Source organism: Mustela erminea, chromosome 15 (genome assembly GCF_009829155.1).
Source record: "Mustela erminea isolate mMusErm1 chromosome 15, mMusErm1.Pri, whole genome shotgun sequence".
Taxonomy (NCBI): Eukaryota; Metazoa; Chordata; class Mammalia; order Carnivora; family Mustelidae; genus Mustela; species Mustela erminea.
Window position 1 is genome coordinate 34,212,982 of NC_045628.1, and position 16,742 is coordinate 34,229,723.

A 16,742-nucleotide genomic window follows, 5' to 3' on the forward strand; every position below is an offset into this window, starting at 1 on the left:
CATATGATCTCCCTGGTATGAAGAAATGGAGATGCAATGTGGGGGGGTTGGGGAGTAGGAAAAGAAAAAATGAAAGAAGGTGGGATAGGGAGGGAGACAAACCATAAAAGACTCAATCTCAAAAAACAGACTTGAGGGTTGTTGGGGGGAGAGGGGGCGGGAGAGGGGGGTGGGGATATGGACTTTGGGAAGGGTATGTGCTATCATGAGTGCTGTGAAATGTGTAAACCTGGCGATTCACAGACCTGTACCCCTGGGGATAAAAATACATTATATGTTTATTATAAAAATAAATAAATTTAATAAAAAAACAAAACAAAAAACAAAAAAACCCTGAGGTTTTAGGGGTGCCTGGGTGGCTCAGTGGGTTAAAGCCTCTGCCTTCGGCTCAGGTCATGATCCCAGGGTCCTGGGATCGAGCCCCGCATTGGGTTCTCTGCTCGGCAGGGAGCCTGCTTCCTCCTCTCTCTCTGCCTGCCTTTCTGCCTACTTGTGATCTCTGTCAAATAAGTAAATAAAATCTTTAAAACAAAACAAAACAAAACAAAACAAACCCGAGGTTTTAAACTCATGGTTACCAGAGGGTAGATGGGCAGGAGGATGGGTGAAACAGGTGATGGGCATTAAGAGTACACCTACCATGATGAACGCTGAGTAACATAAGGAATTTTTGAATTACTATATTGTACACCTGAAACTAACATAATACTGTATGTCAACAATGCTGGAATTAAAAAAAAATAAAAAATGAGGTTTTATTTAAAAACTCAAAATGCCACCTGAAATTGCCAAACTTGTTTTGCCAGTTGATATTCTCAGAAATCAAAGCTTTGCCTGTCTAGTCTGCATTTATATTTAGTCTGGGTATTTAATCTCTTTTTTTGATCTTAGTTTTGCCATACACTAAGAGCTGTTTTATAAGGCTTTAACATTAAGTTAGTTTCGTAAGTTGTAAAATCATTTTGTACTAGCAAACAGCTTATTTTAGAACTGCTCAGAAAATATACAAAGGAGTGACAAAGAACTAAAATGAACACTGTGATTCTTTATTTGAGTTTCTTTTGTTTAAGTTATTTACCTCTTGTGAAAGCTGTGTTACTTGCTCCTTTTGATGTTCCAGGTCTTTTAAAACCAACGAGTTTTGTTTCTCTAACTGAAGTACTCTTCTTGCCAAGTGGACACTAGGTAAGTGAAATAAGAAAATGAATGCTTAAAAAAGAGGAATGCTTTCTAAAATATTAATGTGTTTGTATGCCTTAAAACTGACTTACCGTTTCCTAGTAATACTGCATGCAATATTTACAGAAAAAATATGGAGTCAAATATTTTCAGGTGTCAACGTGGAAGACCAATATCCCAACAGCTCAGAATTTTGAAAGTAACATTAAAATCTCCTCAATAATATAACCGTGATATATTGATTACTACAGTAATGATTTCTAGCCATTGCTATAAAAGTAGAGAGTTACATTATTACTTGCTTGAAAAGACCACAAGATAGCAATTTACAGTTTTTCTCCATTTTTATAGAAATTTCCCATTTACAAACAAATCAGGCAATTAGTTGGAATAATAATAAGCCTGCACTTAGAAAAGCTTCAATGTTTGCCTCAGACAACAAAATGCATTTTATAAGGCAAAAAACAACTGAATACATTTTCTGTTGAAAGTCGTGCTGGAAAAGATGCATGAAGAGTGGGAAAGTCTATAGTAAAGTCAGCTTCTGTACTAAACAATCACACTTGGACCATCTAATGATGATCACGACTTGTATTGAGTGTAACCTCCAGTATTTAACATCACATTAAATGTGAAATACCCCAATTCCACTTTAAAGACACAATAAAAAAAAAAAAAAGACTCAGCTATAAAAATCATTCCTCCTATCTACTAGGGAAAGAAACATGGTATAATTCTTTAAAGCACTGCTAATAATGTTGGGAAGACATGATGTTCCAAAGACCTTCTTTGTGATTCCAAAAAACTAAAACTTCCCTATTTATAATATCTTCATGTTTGAAGGAGTTAATCTATTACTGAGTTGCAAAATCTGTGGAATCGGGGGAGACAAGATGTTATATAATGACATGGAGTAAAATATTTTCACTTTAAATAAAATTACTTTATTTGTTTATGGAGCAGGAACAATTCCATTATATTTTTAATATTTCCTAACAGTGGATAAAGGAATGCAGATAAAACTCAGGAAGTAATGTTAAATATCATCCTACACATCCATTTCTTTCTTTCTTTCTTTCTTTCTTTCTTTCTTTCTTTCTTTCTTTCTTTCTTTTTAAATTTTATTTATTTGACAGAGAGAGATCACAAGTAGGCAGAGAGGCAAGCAGAAAGAGAGAGAGGAGGAAGCGGGCTCCCTGCAGAGCAGAGAGCCCAATGCGGAACTCGATCCCAGGACCCTGAGATCATGACCTGAGCTAAAGGCAGAGGCTTAACCCACTGAGCCACCCAGGTGCCCCCTACACATCCATTTCTAAGAACTTGTTATCCCAAATGAAAAAGAGGAGTTCTGGTAAAAGTTTATGTAGTGAATTGCTCAGCTGGTGTAGATATGCTCATATCTACATTTCTACTGGCATAAGATTTTACCTTAATAATCAGCTGAAATAAGAGATGGAAAAGATACTTTATTTTTTGACAATCATTTTTTGTAAAAAACAGCTTTAATGGCACAGAATTTTATTGCTATGTCATTTATATAGCACAAAGTCCACCCATTTGAAGTGTCCAATTAAGTGATTTTTAGTATGTTTAGAATTATACAACGAATACTCTAATTTTAGAATATTTTCATTCCAAAAAATCTTTCTCCATTAGCATTGTTCCTCATCTTTCTGCCCAGCTGTTGGGAATCACTGATCTACTTTCTTCTATAGATTTTTAAGATATTTACAGTTATGGCTACCCCATTTTCTGTCTCCCAATCTAAGATTAATGCTAAGTTCTCTCAAATTTGACCCTAAAATAAGATCACTACAAATAAGTCTTAATACTAATTTTATGTTATGTTTACAGTTTTAACCCGCTGGATTTATTGTATATTTGTAAACAGTAATATTTTATTTCATGAACTCTTTTTTTATGAAGTTAATATAAAATCCTTTGAGTTATCTTCACTCATATTTTCATTTTCTTTCTCATCCTTCATATATGTTAGGAGTAAGTCTTTTCATCTTTCTCTCACAGAACTCAGCACAAGGGTCTTCTGTGTACACAGTAATTTCTCAGTAAGTGTATGTTGAAGGTACAGACCATGTCTGTGTAATGCTCAGTATGGAACAATGAACACAGTCAAATGCTATTACACTGAAAACAGTTCCAAATGATACAATATGGAAGAAAAGGGGATGCAAGAAAATAATCAGATGCAAAGGTCACCCATTACCAACATTTTGAGGAAGATAATGGCTTGAAGACAGCATGTTTAATGAAAGTAAGTAGCTCATCTGATTTGGGTGCTTTTGTTTTGTTTGGCAATTGCATAACGCTCTTAGGCAGATATGGTGTGCTACCACTTATCAATGCCAAATATCACAGGACATAAACTAGTGAATTCAAGAAATTCTTGGTATGTTGGTGCTTATGCCCTAATACCAGGGTTACCTCCTTCTAAGAATTGCCCTGATTTTAGTTGAGGATTCTAAGAAAGGAAGATCAACTCTACATAGAAGGAAGTTATCTTACGATGCCTTGAAATGCTCATAATATGTTTTATGGTGTTCTAATTACTAGTATTTCGGAGCATTTTACTGAGAAGAACTGTCTAGGAACTGACGCTGACAAAAATGACTGACTTTTACTATGAATGTTGATCTCATTTATGATACATAATGCTTATAATGTAGAAGACACTGCCGTACAATCGGTCTTCAATTGATGCACTTTTATTCCTAAAGTCACTGTACAGACAGCAAAACACATCTCTTCATAGACATTTCAGAAATAGTATTAAGATCCTCGGGTTGCCCTAAATGACCCATTCAGCCCATGGATTATAGATGTTACAGAGAAAAAGGGGAAAAAGAAAGAAAAATTAAAAATATTGTGAAATCTAGAACATACAGGAAAAACAGGACATATAATTTTTCATCATTATCATACTGTAATTAAACGAAAATGATTATAATATTAGCATTTTTTTCTTCATCATAAATATCAGTGACTACTCGAAAAGCAGGATGAATTAGAAGAAACATTATTTATTAATTCATTCAACAAGACATCCAAGAACATTTTCTTTTAACAGAATTTATAAAAAGCCCATAATCTATATAGGCACTGGGAACACACAGTTTCTACCTGGAGGATCTAATAGTCCGCGGAAGAAGATGAGCAAGTAAATTACCATGCAGTGTGCTGAATGCTAAGGAGCACACCGAAGGATGAAAACTGAAACTGATGAACCTGATGAGGAAGCAGAGAAAGAGCATTCTGGGTAGAGGGAACAGCATGATGTGTGGGGGTGTGATATGGTCTGATAAAGCACATGGCGCGTGGTGAGAGCTGAAGCTAGAGACAAAGGCAGGGATATATGATGAAAAGCCTTAAAGGTTAAGCTGAGTTTGGATTTTACCCGTAAATTGGTTAGGCATGACATGATCAGATTTGCACTTGGGAGAGTTCTCTGTCAACACTGTGGAGAAGGAAGAAGACTTGAGCCAATTATAAAGTTAAGATCACAGTCTACAGTGGTGGTCTCAAAAAGCAATTATGGGCAAAATAATCCATTGAAGTATGAGAAATTTTACTGACATTTATTTTAATATTAAATGTCTTTAAAATTTTATTATTGTTTTAAGATTTTATTCATTTGACAGAGACGGGGGGTAGAAATAGAAAGAGAGCACAAGCAGGGCAGAAGTGGCAGAAGCAGGCTCTCCACCAAGCAGGAAGCCTAACATAGGGCTTGATCCCAGGACCCCTGGGATTATGACCTGAGCCAAACAACGCAAACACTAAACTAGTCGACTGAGCCACCCAAGAGTTGCAAGTGTCTTTAAAATGTTAATTTTCTATGTAGGTTTTCTATTTCAATGTACATAATATGTTATTCATATGATAGTACATATATGTAATTGATAAATAAATACATGTACATGGATTGGTAGGTGAATGCTCATGTTTTTTTCCCAATAGGGAGTCATTAAAAAGTCTGGAGACCATTGGTCTAGGCCAGTTTTTTCCAATAGAAACATAATGCAAGCCACACATGTAATTTAAAAATTTTAGGGGCCACATTAAAAATATTACAAAACACTTACCTCACATGATATCAAAAATTAACTCAAAATGGATAAAAGACCTAAATGACCTAAATGTAAAAACTAAAATATAAACTCTTAGAAGAAAACACAGGAGTAAATCTTCCTGACCTTGGAATTTGGCAAAGGATTCTTAGATATGGCGTGAAAAGCACAAGCAACAGAAGAAAAATTAGATAAACTGCACTGCATCAAAATTAAACAGTTTTGTGCCTCAAAAGACATCATCAGGAAAGTGAAAAGACAACACATGAAACAGAAGAGAACTTACCAAAATATTTATCTGATAACGGACTTGTATTTAGAAAATATAAAGTATTCTTTAAAAAAAAAAAAAGGTTTTATTTATTTCAGAGACAGCGAGAGTGAGAGAGCACAAGTGAGATTGAGGGGGAGCGGCAGAAGTAGAGGGAGAAGAGGCTCCTTACTGAATAGGGAGCCTGATGCCAGACTTGATCCCAGGACACTGGGATAGTGATCTGAGCTGAAGGCACAAGCTTAACCAACTGAGCCACTCCAGGTACCCCTTAAGAACTCTTACAACTCAGTTATAAAAAGACAATCCAATTACAGCATTTTCAACAGTGCCTTATGGTACAGAAAATTCTAAGTGATTACATAAATGTATCTTTGTACTCCTTGTACTTCCACGTCCTCTGGAAGCATAATGATAGGGTCAGACACATATATATCCAGATTTTCAGATATTCCTCTTGAAAGGTTGGTACAAATTTTAATTCTCATGAACTAGAATGAAAGTCCTCCAAAGACTAGGATTTTTATTTATTTTCTTCTTGAATGTAGTCAAAGTACATTGAGTAATACCCGGTACAAAGGAGGTGCTCAGTAATAAACCACTGAAAGACTGAACTTTATATAAGACCTCCTGTTTTGGGGCACTTGGGTGCCTCAGTGGGTTAAGCCTCTGCCTTTGGCTCAGGTCATGATCTCAGGGTCTTGGAATCAAGCCCCGCATCAGGCTCTGTGCTCAGCAGGGAGCCTGCTTCCTCATCTCTCTCTGCCTGCCTCTATGCCTGCCTCTCTGCCTACTTGTGATCTCTCTCTCTCTGTCAAATAAATAAAATCTTAAAAAAAAAAAAAGAAAAGACCTCCTGTTTCTTCATACCCTAGCTCACCATGGGCATAATCAATCTTTAAAAGTTTTGCTAATATTACCTTTTTTAAACAATAGAATCTTACTTTAAATTTTTTCATTTGTGAGGTTAAACATATTTTCATATGTCTGTCAGACATTTGTATTTTTTTTAAAGATTTTATTTATTTATTTGACAGAGATCACAAGCAGGCAGAGAGGCAGGCAGAGGGAAAGGGGGAAGCAGGCTCCCCACTGAGCAGACAGCCCCATGCGGGGCTCGATCCCAGGACCCTGAGATCATGACCTGAGCTGAAGTCAGAGGCTTAACCCACTGAGCCAACCAGGTGCCCCACATTTGTATTTCTTATTTAATGCAGTGATGTTTATTTTCTTTTCTTATCTACTTCAAATCATAACTACATGGGTAATTCTACTCTGTCTAAATTATTTAAAAATATCAAGGTCTTCTGTAATCTCAACTGAACCAACCTTATTTTCCACCAGTCTACTCTACTTAATGTCCAGTGAAGATGCTTTGTATATTCCTTCCACTATACCTCTGTTGGTCCCCCAGTCTGAAGAAGACAGGTTACTTCCTTGCTCGACAGATTCAACTTCTTCTTCTTCTTCTTCTTCTTTTTTTTTTTTTTGAAGTAGGCTCCACCAATGTGGGACTCAAACTCAAGACCGAAGACCTGAGCTGAGATCAAGAACCAGATGCCTAACTGAGCCGCTCAGGCAACCCAGACCCAACTTTTTCTCAAAGTCTCTCTTCAAGATCCGCTTCTTCCATTTCTGACCATTCCAGTCTTCACTGATCTCTATTCCTCTGACTGATACAGTCTGGCATACAATATGGCACTAAATTACATACTTTTTGATCTCTTTTGATATTCTTTCACATGTGTTAATCGTTTCTTTAACAAGAGATGGAACTTACATGGAGACCCGATATTACCCCCTGTGGTGTATGCTAAACAGAGTAGACACTTAATAAATCCTTCTTGATTTTGTTTTAAGTGAATTTTGTTCCTATAAACACACTGGTAGAAACCATATTCTTAGTTCGCAGAGTTTCAATATTAAAGCGTGACAATGCTCAGAATCTAAGCACTGAACTTGTAATAAAAACGTGCATGAAGTTAGTAAAGGAAGGCAAATATTACAGATACCCATTCATCTCCCCTTCTGTATCTTTAAATGTGGCATATTGTGGTGCATGAGTGGGTGTCATAAGTGGATTCTGTGTAGAAATCTGGGGTGTTAAAAGTGGGAAGAAAGAAATTCACTTTAACTGAAATCCAAAGCAAGACGAATGAAGAATTTCTCATCGATGCTACTGAGTTTCTGTCTCTTTAAGCACAATGCACATAGAATGAAAACAAGTCCTTCCCAAGTTCTCTATAAAGAGCAACTATGACTATAGTCAGGAAAAATGACTCCTGCTAAAGGTTATTATTATTATTTTTTGTACAGAATGTACTGAACTCAAGAAAGCACTGCTTTTACTGGCTATCTGCTGGACATTAAGGTAGGTACAACAATATTTCTTTGTAATTATATTTATTGCCATGTGATTTTTACCTGCACCAAGATTAAGTTCAACATCAACTAGAAACTACTACTACAGGAGTGCAGTTTTGTATCTAAATATTAAATAAAAATTTCACCTGTTAGCTGGTAAAATTTTCCCATCTGAGTTTTCTCTTAGTTCCCTCAACAACTTCTCGACTCCAGATAAAAGTTATTCTCTTAGATCTGTTGATGGAAGTAGCACTGCTGATTCTTACATATAACTTCATAATAGTATAGCCCCACCAATGTGGACATGAGAGATTTCCATCTCTATTGGAGATGTCAAAGCCGAATGGAGAAGTGATGTTCTGTCCCAATTCCTTCAATCTTGGGTATGATTTTCTAAGTACTATCAAAACTTCTTATAAGTAAATATTTACTTAGTGACTTGCTAATTAGTTACCTGTTTGAAATGACATTTGGCTTTTCGATCTTTATCAATTTTAGCAGTTCAGAGGTCTGTCTCTACTAGTATGGCATAAAAAAATAAATTGTTCAAAAAAAGGGCACTAGTGCCAGAATGATTCTGGCTTCAGAGCTCTTCAGGTTGGTGATGCCTGTACTGCCTGTTCTGTTGGTAATTCTTGAGAACCAAACAATGGTCTCATGCTGATGACCTATAGTCATATGAAACTTGCCCTAGTTTCTTCTATAGGTTTCAACTTTCGAGTTGACCACGAATAGAACATCAGTAACTTTTTAAAGGGCTATTCCTAAAACCAACCCAAATGAAATCAGTACAACTTTCCCCAAGGACAAAAATGATACCTCATCTCCATGAGAATAACAAGAGAAAAGCAAATTTTCATTATGCCCCAAAGTTTACTAGAGGAAAAACAAGTTTCCTCTGCTTTAATTTTTTCCTTTATTATAAAGCTCCGTCTACTGTGAGACTTTCAACTTTCAACTCTTTATAAAACCAGACGGAAACTAAAACAAAAGGTCTATAGTATGCAGTAAATCTTGCAGTTCGAAAGGTTTAAGAACCTTCAGAAAAGGCTACCCATTCAGACCTGCCAAAGCAAACAGAGAAGCACACACTGAGACCATGTTACTGCCTGGGTGTTACCCATTTAAGTTGCAGGTTAAAGAGCATAACCAAAATATGTAACCAGAAAATCTTGTTTGCTATTTTCAAAACAGTCATGACCGAAACAAAAACATTACTTCAGATTTTCAAGTTTCATCAAGTCAAGAAGAGCCCATTTCATTTTAATTTACTTTCATTATGTAAGCCCTTTTCACCTACTGCAACTTTGTCCCAGAAAGAGTTTGATGTGATATTTCCTTATTGTTGATTATCTCCACTGAAACTCTGAAATACAAATAAGCTGATTTGAGAATTATAATGTGTTTAAGAGACATTTTGAGGAGTTACTTTTCAAAGCACAAAAATTAACTTTGCTACTTTTTTATAGGAAATTGGCATTACAATATGTCTTAATACTAGTAGCAAAGAAAGTGCATCTCAAAACCGGTTTCATGTCCAGGGGAGTGTCTTGACTAATTAAGAAGTCTCATTAAAATTCTCAAACAAAATTGTTTTAAGTGAAAACTTAAACTGGGACTAAAGTTTTTGGAACACTAGCTTTTCCTTTCAAATCAACTATGTAATGTACTCTAAGAAATATTAATCAGTCTAACAAACGAGCCTTTACTGAATGACCCGCTACATGCCAGGTGCTGTGTGATGAGCTCTGCATTCATGTTCTCACTTTCATTTCATAACATACCTTGAGTAGCAACAGGCAACCTGTGAAAATTTTCAGTGACTATCGAATTTATTAACATGAAACTCAAAAACCAAAGGTCTAAAAATTAAATTTTTGGATAACCATTAAAAATTATGGGGCGTCTGGGTGGCTCAGTTGTTGAGCATCTGCATTCGGCTCAGGTCATGATCCCAGGGTCCTGGATTCGAGTCCGACATTGGGCTCTCTGCTCAGCGGGGAGGCTGCTCTCCCTCTCCCACTTGACCCTACTTGTGCTCCCTCTCTCCCCGTGTCTTTCTCTGTCAAATAAATAAATAAATAGAATCTTTAAAAAAAAAAATCTTTTTAAAGACTATTCCATGACATAAGAAAATGTTCAAGATGGAATTGTAAGATAAAAAATTAAGCTTCCATGTTACATATAGTAATACCCTAACTATGCAAGAAAATACATGTATCTATATAAATTCTGAATAGTTATCTTTGGATGGTAGGATTACCAGCAATTTTCTAAAGTAAACATATTATTTTTATAATCAGAAATTTACTCCAATTAAGCATTACTCTAATGTACCTAAATCTGATTGTTGAATGTATAAGATTTTATATCAAACACAGTATGAATGGAATGTATAGTGTAGCAGTTGAAAAAAAGTTCCTTTGAAATTTTAATATAGTTTGGTATAGACTAACGCATAATGAAAACTTTATTATGCAAACATTTCATGTGCGGTTGATTGAGTTGTTTTATAATGTACCTTCAGTTTCCATTGCTTTAATTTTAAATGTGAAGAATTCAATACAGATTCTCTTAAAAGCTACACTGCTTTCATCTTAAATAAGTTAAACTTAAACAGAGCATGAAGCCATTGACTTCTTTGCAAATATCTACTAAAAAATGAAATACAGACTTTGTAAACTTTGGAAATGTCTCAGACCCTGAAAGAGGGACCCTCTTTGCTACTGCTCAATTTCATGCATACAGCAGGCACTCAATAAAAGATGTTGAATGAATGGATGAAGGAATGCATAAATGTCCTCTTTGGATATGTAGACTTACTTTCCCTTCACTTAGTTTAGATGACCTGAGAAGCACTTCCTCAAAATAACCCTCTGGTTCACCATGAGACGAATGCCTGGCACCAGCTGGTAGGAGATATTAATAGTATGCCCATTAGGCACTTGTTCAAGGCACATAGATAGCTCAGTGATAAAATCTTTAGAAATATTTGGATAGTTAAGATTATTCAGAATATGAATCAGTTGTGGTTCCTTAAATCTTCACTCTAAAATTATTAAGAAATCAACATCTGTTTTGGGAAATTCTTAAAAAAAAGTAAGGTAACAGCAATAATTACTTTCAATTTTAGAGGAACTCAGCATTTAGGGCTAAAGAAAAAAGCTTGCAACAGCAAAATTCTTTTTCCCCCTTGTGACAAAGATTCTTTTGAAGGATTCATATTGCTAAAAAAAGAAGAGAATAGACCTTTCCCTTCAAATTTCAATTTTTAGTATTTACCAATCATTTACCATTGACAAAGAAGTTTTACCCACAAAAGTACTTTCTATTCCTCCCTAAGCAATAGAATGCTCCAAAACAGTGATATGATGATAATTACAAAATAGCCGAGGTCACCCTTAGTGACCTGTGAAGAGAGTGGGCAGAGAATGGGAATGGGACGGGGCTATAACTGATTTTTCAAATAATACTTAATTTAGAAATACGTGCATCTTCACCAGACAGAATTAACCATTCCAGCTAAAAAATGACACTTGACAGTCATTCATCCTTGATCTAAAATTTTTCCAAATATTTTCTTTAACCAGTAAGGGAAATAAAGCATCCATTTGTTTTGTTATAAAATGGTCTATATCTTACATCATGGCCTTAAAGGCATTTTATTCTCTGAGCCACCACCTCAAAGTTTCTATGAAAGTATTAGAGTTCAGATAAATTGTATTTCTTACTTAATGTATAATGTCTCTAAATGTTTCAATCAACTCATACAAAGATAAAAGATAGGAAGCTCTGAATCCTCACTCAGAGAAGAGACAATTCTACTAGGTATCTCACATCATGCTACAAAGAGAAAGAGAATAAACAAGAGTAAGATACAGTTGCTGACCTTGAGAAACCTTCCATCTGGCTGGGGAAATGACATGGGAAACAAGAGTTAATGAGATAAGAGAGATGCTCTATTGTGTAGTATGGAGAAAATAGGTGTTTATAGGCATAAAGATATACCGCCCTCATTTTGGGTAGAGAAGCAAAGGAGGCTGGAGAGGTGGGACCACGTGGAGAGGCCTGGAGGTCTGGCAGAAATATTTAGGTTTGATAGAGTAGCAAACAGGGCAGTGAGATGTTTTTGCACAGAAGGATGAACTAAAGTGGAGAAAGGAATTAGGTAAGAAAAAAAAAAATCAGCTAGGTCAATTAGAAAACTGATTAAAATAGATACAATTTTTCTCTTAGTGTACTTTAAGAAGTATCTCATGAAATCACGAATGGATCTCCCCCCAAGTTTTCTGGGCTTCACAGTCTTCTATACTTTAAATTATAATACACGTTCAGTCTCATCTCTTTCTCTCCCTGCCTCTCTTTTTCTTTTTCTCAAATATATGTCAAGGAATATACACAGCTGAATTAAAAACAAGAGGAAAAAAAGGAAGCATAATCAATTAATTTTAACCTGAAAACTGTTGGTACAAAAGCATTTGTAACTCACTTGAAATTAACATGAAAATAAAACTAAAATGGTGTCATTATCACTAAATCTAATTCTAGGAAAGTTCTAACATACACTTCTTTTTATTGACCATTAAGCTCACTTAAAAATACATGAAATGCATGATTATAACTTACTGTGCTTTATTCTGTGAGCAATTTAATATTTATGCATACTAAGAATAAAGTAACTTTACTTTGCACATTATCAAAAAAGCATAATGTAATTACATTTAGCTTGAGTAGATAAGTAAAACAAATATATATTGATTTTACCTTTGCTTTAGTCGTCTTTTGGCTGTTGTGGGAACATTAGCACCATAGCCATAGGAAAAAAGAACCCTTTCCGCCTCATCTTCATTTTCAACTGGAAAATATTAAAGTGTATGATGTAAAATAAGGTTTTTTTTTTTCCTTAAAAAGCATGGCAGAAGTGAAAATAAAAGAGGTCATACTAATGAATCAGGGAGCATAAGAGCATTAAAAAGGGCTAATGCATAATCTCAAACAGTCCATTTGTAAGTAGAAGCGTATTTCTTCAAGTATAGGGTTGCTTAAATTTGTTCCATTTATTTTTAAAAGGTGTAAGGGCTTGCATCATATGTTAAAGTTTCTTCTTATAAAGCATAATAATATAGATGCTGTGTTATTCTGAATTATTCTAAGGCTTTTTATGTGGAATGTGTGTTATGTAATTATAAATAAGTAATGATAACATCAATTTCATTACTTCTCTTCTTGATAAAACGAATGATTATTTTTAATTAGGAAAGATGTCCATTATTTTATCAGAACAACTTTATCTTAACTTGCAATCATGATATTGTACATTTAAGTAGGTTACTCTGTGATAAAAAATGCACACTATGAACAATGTATTGATGGCCTTTTTTTTTAAGTAGAAAAAAATTCAGTTTAACTGTTTACTTCTAAATCCCGCCACTGTCACACCACTCTTTTTCAGGAGGAATTTTAACTGACAGGTTAACATTTCATTGTTAAAAAGTTTGAAGGCAATGACAACTTTACTGTAGGTTGGGATTAAAATATAAAGTCCCCCAAACTAAAGGTTTACTAGCTCAAATTAAGGCAGTCAGTGATATATAACAATTTTTATAACATTATTCAACAACAACCATTATTTTAACATTAAAAAGAGAAACCTTTCTCTTTCTTTTTTAGAAGATTTTATTTATTTATTTGTCAGAAAGGAAAGAGAGAGAGAGAGAGCACAAGCAGGGAGTGGCAGGCAGAGTACGCAGAGGGAGAAGCAAGCTCCCTGCTGAGCAAGGAGCCAGATTCTGATCTCAGTCCCAAGGCCCTGGGGTTATGACCTGAGCTGACGGCAGACACTTAACCGACTGAGCCATCCAGGCGCCCCCAAAGACCTTTCAGAAGTGTTCCAGATTTAAAACAAAGCCACAGAGTTCACATTAGTAAATGAAGCTATTTGCAGGTCCATTACTGTAATATGCATATATTTGTTGACTGATCTTTTTATGGTATAATAAGAATTTTAAATAAATTTTCCCTGTTTTCCTTTAACTTTATTCCTATTTTTCATGGTGAACCAGAGTCCATCTTCAGAGGTAGATTTATTAGTTTTCAGGTAAATGTGGAAGCAAGAGATGACATATGCCATTGCCAATACTAGTATCAGCTGTCATGGCTCCAGATCCAAGATGAGTTCTTCAATTTGGCTCTATCAGAATGGCAGAATGGCTCTCCTAGAGCTGGTATTTACTTTATTTATTTATTTAAAAGATTCTATTTATTTATTTGACAGACAGAGATCACAAGCAGGCAGAGAGGCAGGCAGAGAGAGAGAGAGAGAGAGAGAGAAGGAAGCAGGCTCCCCGCTGAGCAGAGAGCCGGATGCGGGTCTTGATCCCAGGATCCTAGGATCACGATCTGAGCAGAAGGCAGAGCCTTTAACCCACTGAACCACCCAGGCACCCCCTTGAGTTGACATTTTGATACCTATCTGACTCTTGTCTCTAAATTCAGAAGGAAGAAGGTAAATGTAGTTAAAATCTCAAAAACCCATCAGTTAGATATTAATGGACATCTTAAATTTGAGGGTTTTTTTTTATTGTTCAAATTTTTATTTTGGTGCACAGTATAAGAAATGAACTTTTAAATCAACTGAATTTTATGGAAAATGGAACATCAAATAAATTAGACACATGTTAAAATAGAAGGTCAGTTAAGTGTCCAAACTTAAGGATTTAAGAGCCACAGATAAACTTCAATTCTATAATCTTCTTTAAAAGGTCAAAGTCTTTCAAACACAACTTTGCTATCTACTGCACCTAATAAATGAAGTCTAACCATCTTCATCTCAGCTGAAATTTCCTGTATTAGATGGTGATCCTTTGAAAATTGTACACAATGTAGTACTAAAAAAGAATGTTTTTTTATTTTTTAAAGATTTTATTTATTTATTTGACAGAGAGAGAGATCACAAGTAGGTGGAGAGGCAGGCAGAGAGAGAGGAGGAAGCAGGCTCCCCGCTGAGGAGAGAGCCCAATGCGGAGCTCCATCACAGGACCTGGGGATCATGACCGGAGCCAGAGGCAGAGGTTTTAACCCACTGAGCCACCCAGGAGCCCCCTAAAAAAGAATGTTTGGTACTACATCTTTGAAATTTTTGTTACTAAGTAATCTTTAAAGATATAAATATTCTTTTTTTTTTAAAGATAAGAATATTCTAATTTCCATTGTGAATGGATAGAGATGACCCTAGTTTCTTGATCTTCCAAGTATAAATATATTTTATTCTAAGATGATTTTAATATGATTTACACAAAAGCAAAGCAAATATTTATTTCTGCATTTTTCCTAAAGATTTTATTAAGAGGGATGCCTGAGTGGCTCTGTGAGTTAAGAGTCTGACTCTTGATTTTGGCTCAGGTCATGATCTCAGGGTGGTGAGACTGAGCCCTGCATCTAGCTCTGTGCTGGGCATAGAGCCTGCTTAGGATTCTCTCTATCCCTCTCCCTCTGCCAGCACCCCACTCCCATTTCTCTTGGGTTGCATGTCTGCTTGCTCTCTCTTAAAAAAAAAAAAAAAAGATTTTATTCAGAAAATATTTACACATACGGAAAAGCTGAAGGATGTTTATAGTGTACACCCATATAGCTCAACATCTGGATTCTAAGTTAAACATTGCATTGTACATAATTTATTATACATCTATCACTTCATATGTTTATGGATATATCTTACATTTCTGATGTTATTTTCAAGTAAGTTGTAGACATCTGTCCTTCACCTTTTAACAGTTCAACATGTAAATTATCAACTATAGTTCAATATTTATTTTAGTTCTTCTTAAAAAAATTAAATTTACATATGGTAAGGGGTACAAATCTTAAATCTACCATTCGGTGAGTTCTGAGAATATACACATATGTGTAACACAAACCCTATTAAGATACAGAATTACAACACCCTGGAAAGTTCCCTAATACCTCTTTTCCCAGTTAATTTTTGGAGACAACCATCCTTAGAGGCAAACACTGTAGTGCATTTTTTCACTATAGATTAATTTTTCCTCTTCTAGATTTTTACTTTTTTTTTTTTTTTTTTTAAAGATTTCATTTATTTACTTGACAGACAGAGATCACAAGTAGGCAGAGGGCAGGCAGAGAGAGAGGAGGAAGCAGGCTCCCCACCGAGCAGAGAGCCCGATGTGGGGCTGGATACCAGGACCCTGGGATCATGATTGGAGCCAAAGGCAGAGGCTGTAACCCACTGAGCCACCTAGGCACCCCTAGACTTTTACATTTTTACATTTAAGGCTTCTTAGACTAAGCGTAAAATTTTTCAGATTCACCCATGTTGCTGAAGAATCAGTAGTTTGTAACTGTTTCTTTTTACTATGGGGTAGTATTCTAGAATATTAAATGTATTATGGTTTGATTAGCCATTTTCCTGTGATAGTCACCTGGGTTGTTGCCAGTTTTTGACTATCATGAATGCAGCTCCTAAGAATATCAGGTAGAACTCTTTTTGTGTGCATATGCTTTCTTTTCTCTTGGGCAAAATACATAGGAATAGAATTGCTGTATTATCAGATAGGTTGTTTGGTTTTATAACAAATTGCGGTTGTTCTGTATTCTCACTAACATTGCTATAACCAGTCTTCCTAATTTCAGCCATTTTCGTAGGTGTGTACTAGTATTACTGAATGTGGGCCTTTTAATAGGTCTTTGCATTTCCATATAAATGGAATATGAAAAGTATTTTAAACTGCATTAAAATGTTACATATGTTATAAAAATAGAAATCCTTGCCTTGTACTCACTCTCTCTTAAAGAAAAAGCATTTACAACTTCATCATTAGGTATCA

At 35.4% G+C, this 16,742-nt stretch overlaps 1 protein-coding gene across 7 annotated transcripts in view; it reads right to left on the reverse strand.

Annotated features, from left to right (window-relative positions):
• PIBF1 (progesterone immunomodulatory binding factor 1) overlaps nt 1-16,742 on the reverse strand; it is a 197,868-nt gene that overhangs the window by 64,163 nt on the left and 116,963 nt on the right. For all 7 annotated transcript variants that reach the window (XR_004279083.1, XM_032314449.1, XM_032314445.1 and 4 more), the window contains 2 exons: nt 12,664-12,754; nt 1,079-1,181 (listed from right to left, as the gene is read on the reverse strand). Coding sequence is in view for 6 of the 7 variants with exons in the window: in XM_032314449.1 (XP_032170340.1) it covers nt 1,079-1,181; nt 12,664-12,754 (194 nt within the window). In the remaining variant the exon portion in view is untranslated. The remainder of the gene's footprint in view (nt 1-1,078; nt 1,182-12,663; nt 12,755-16,742) is intronic.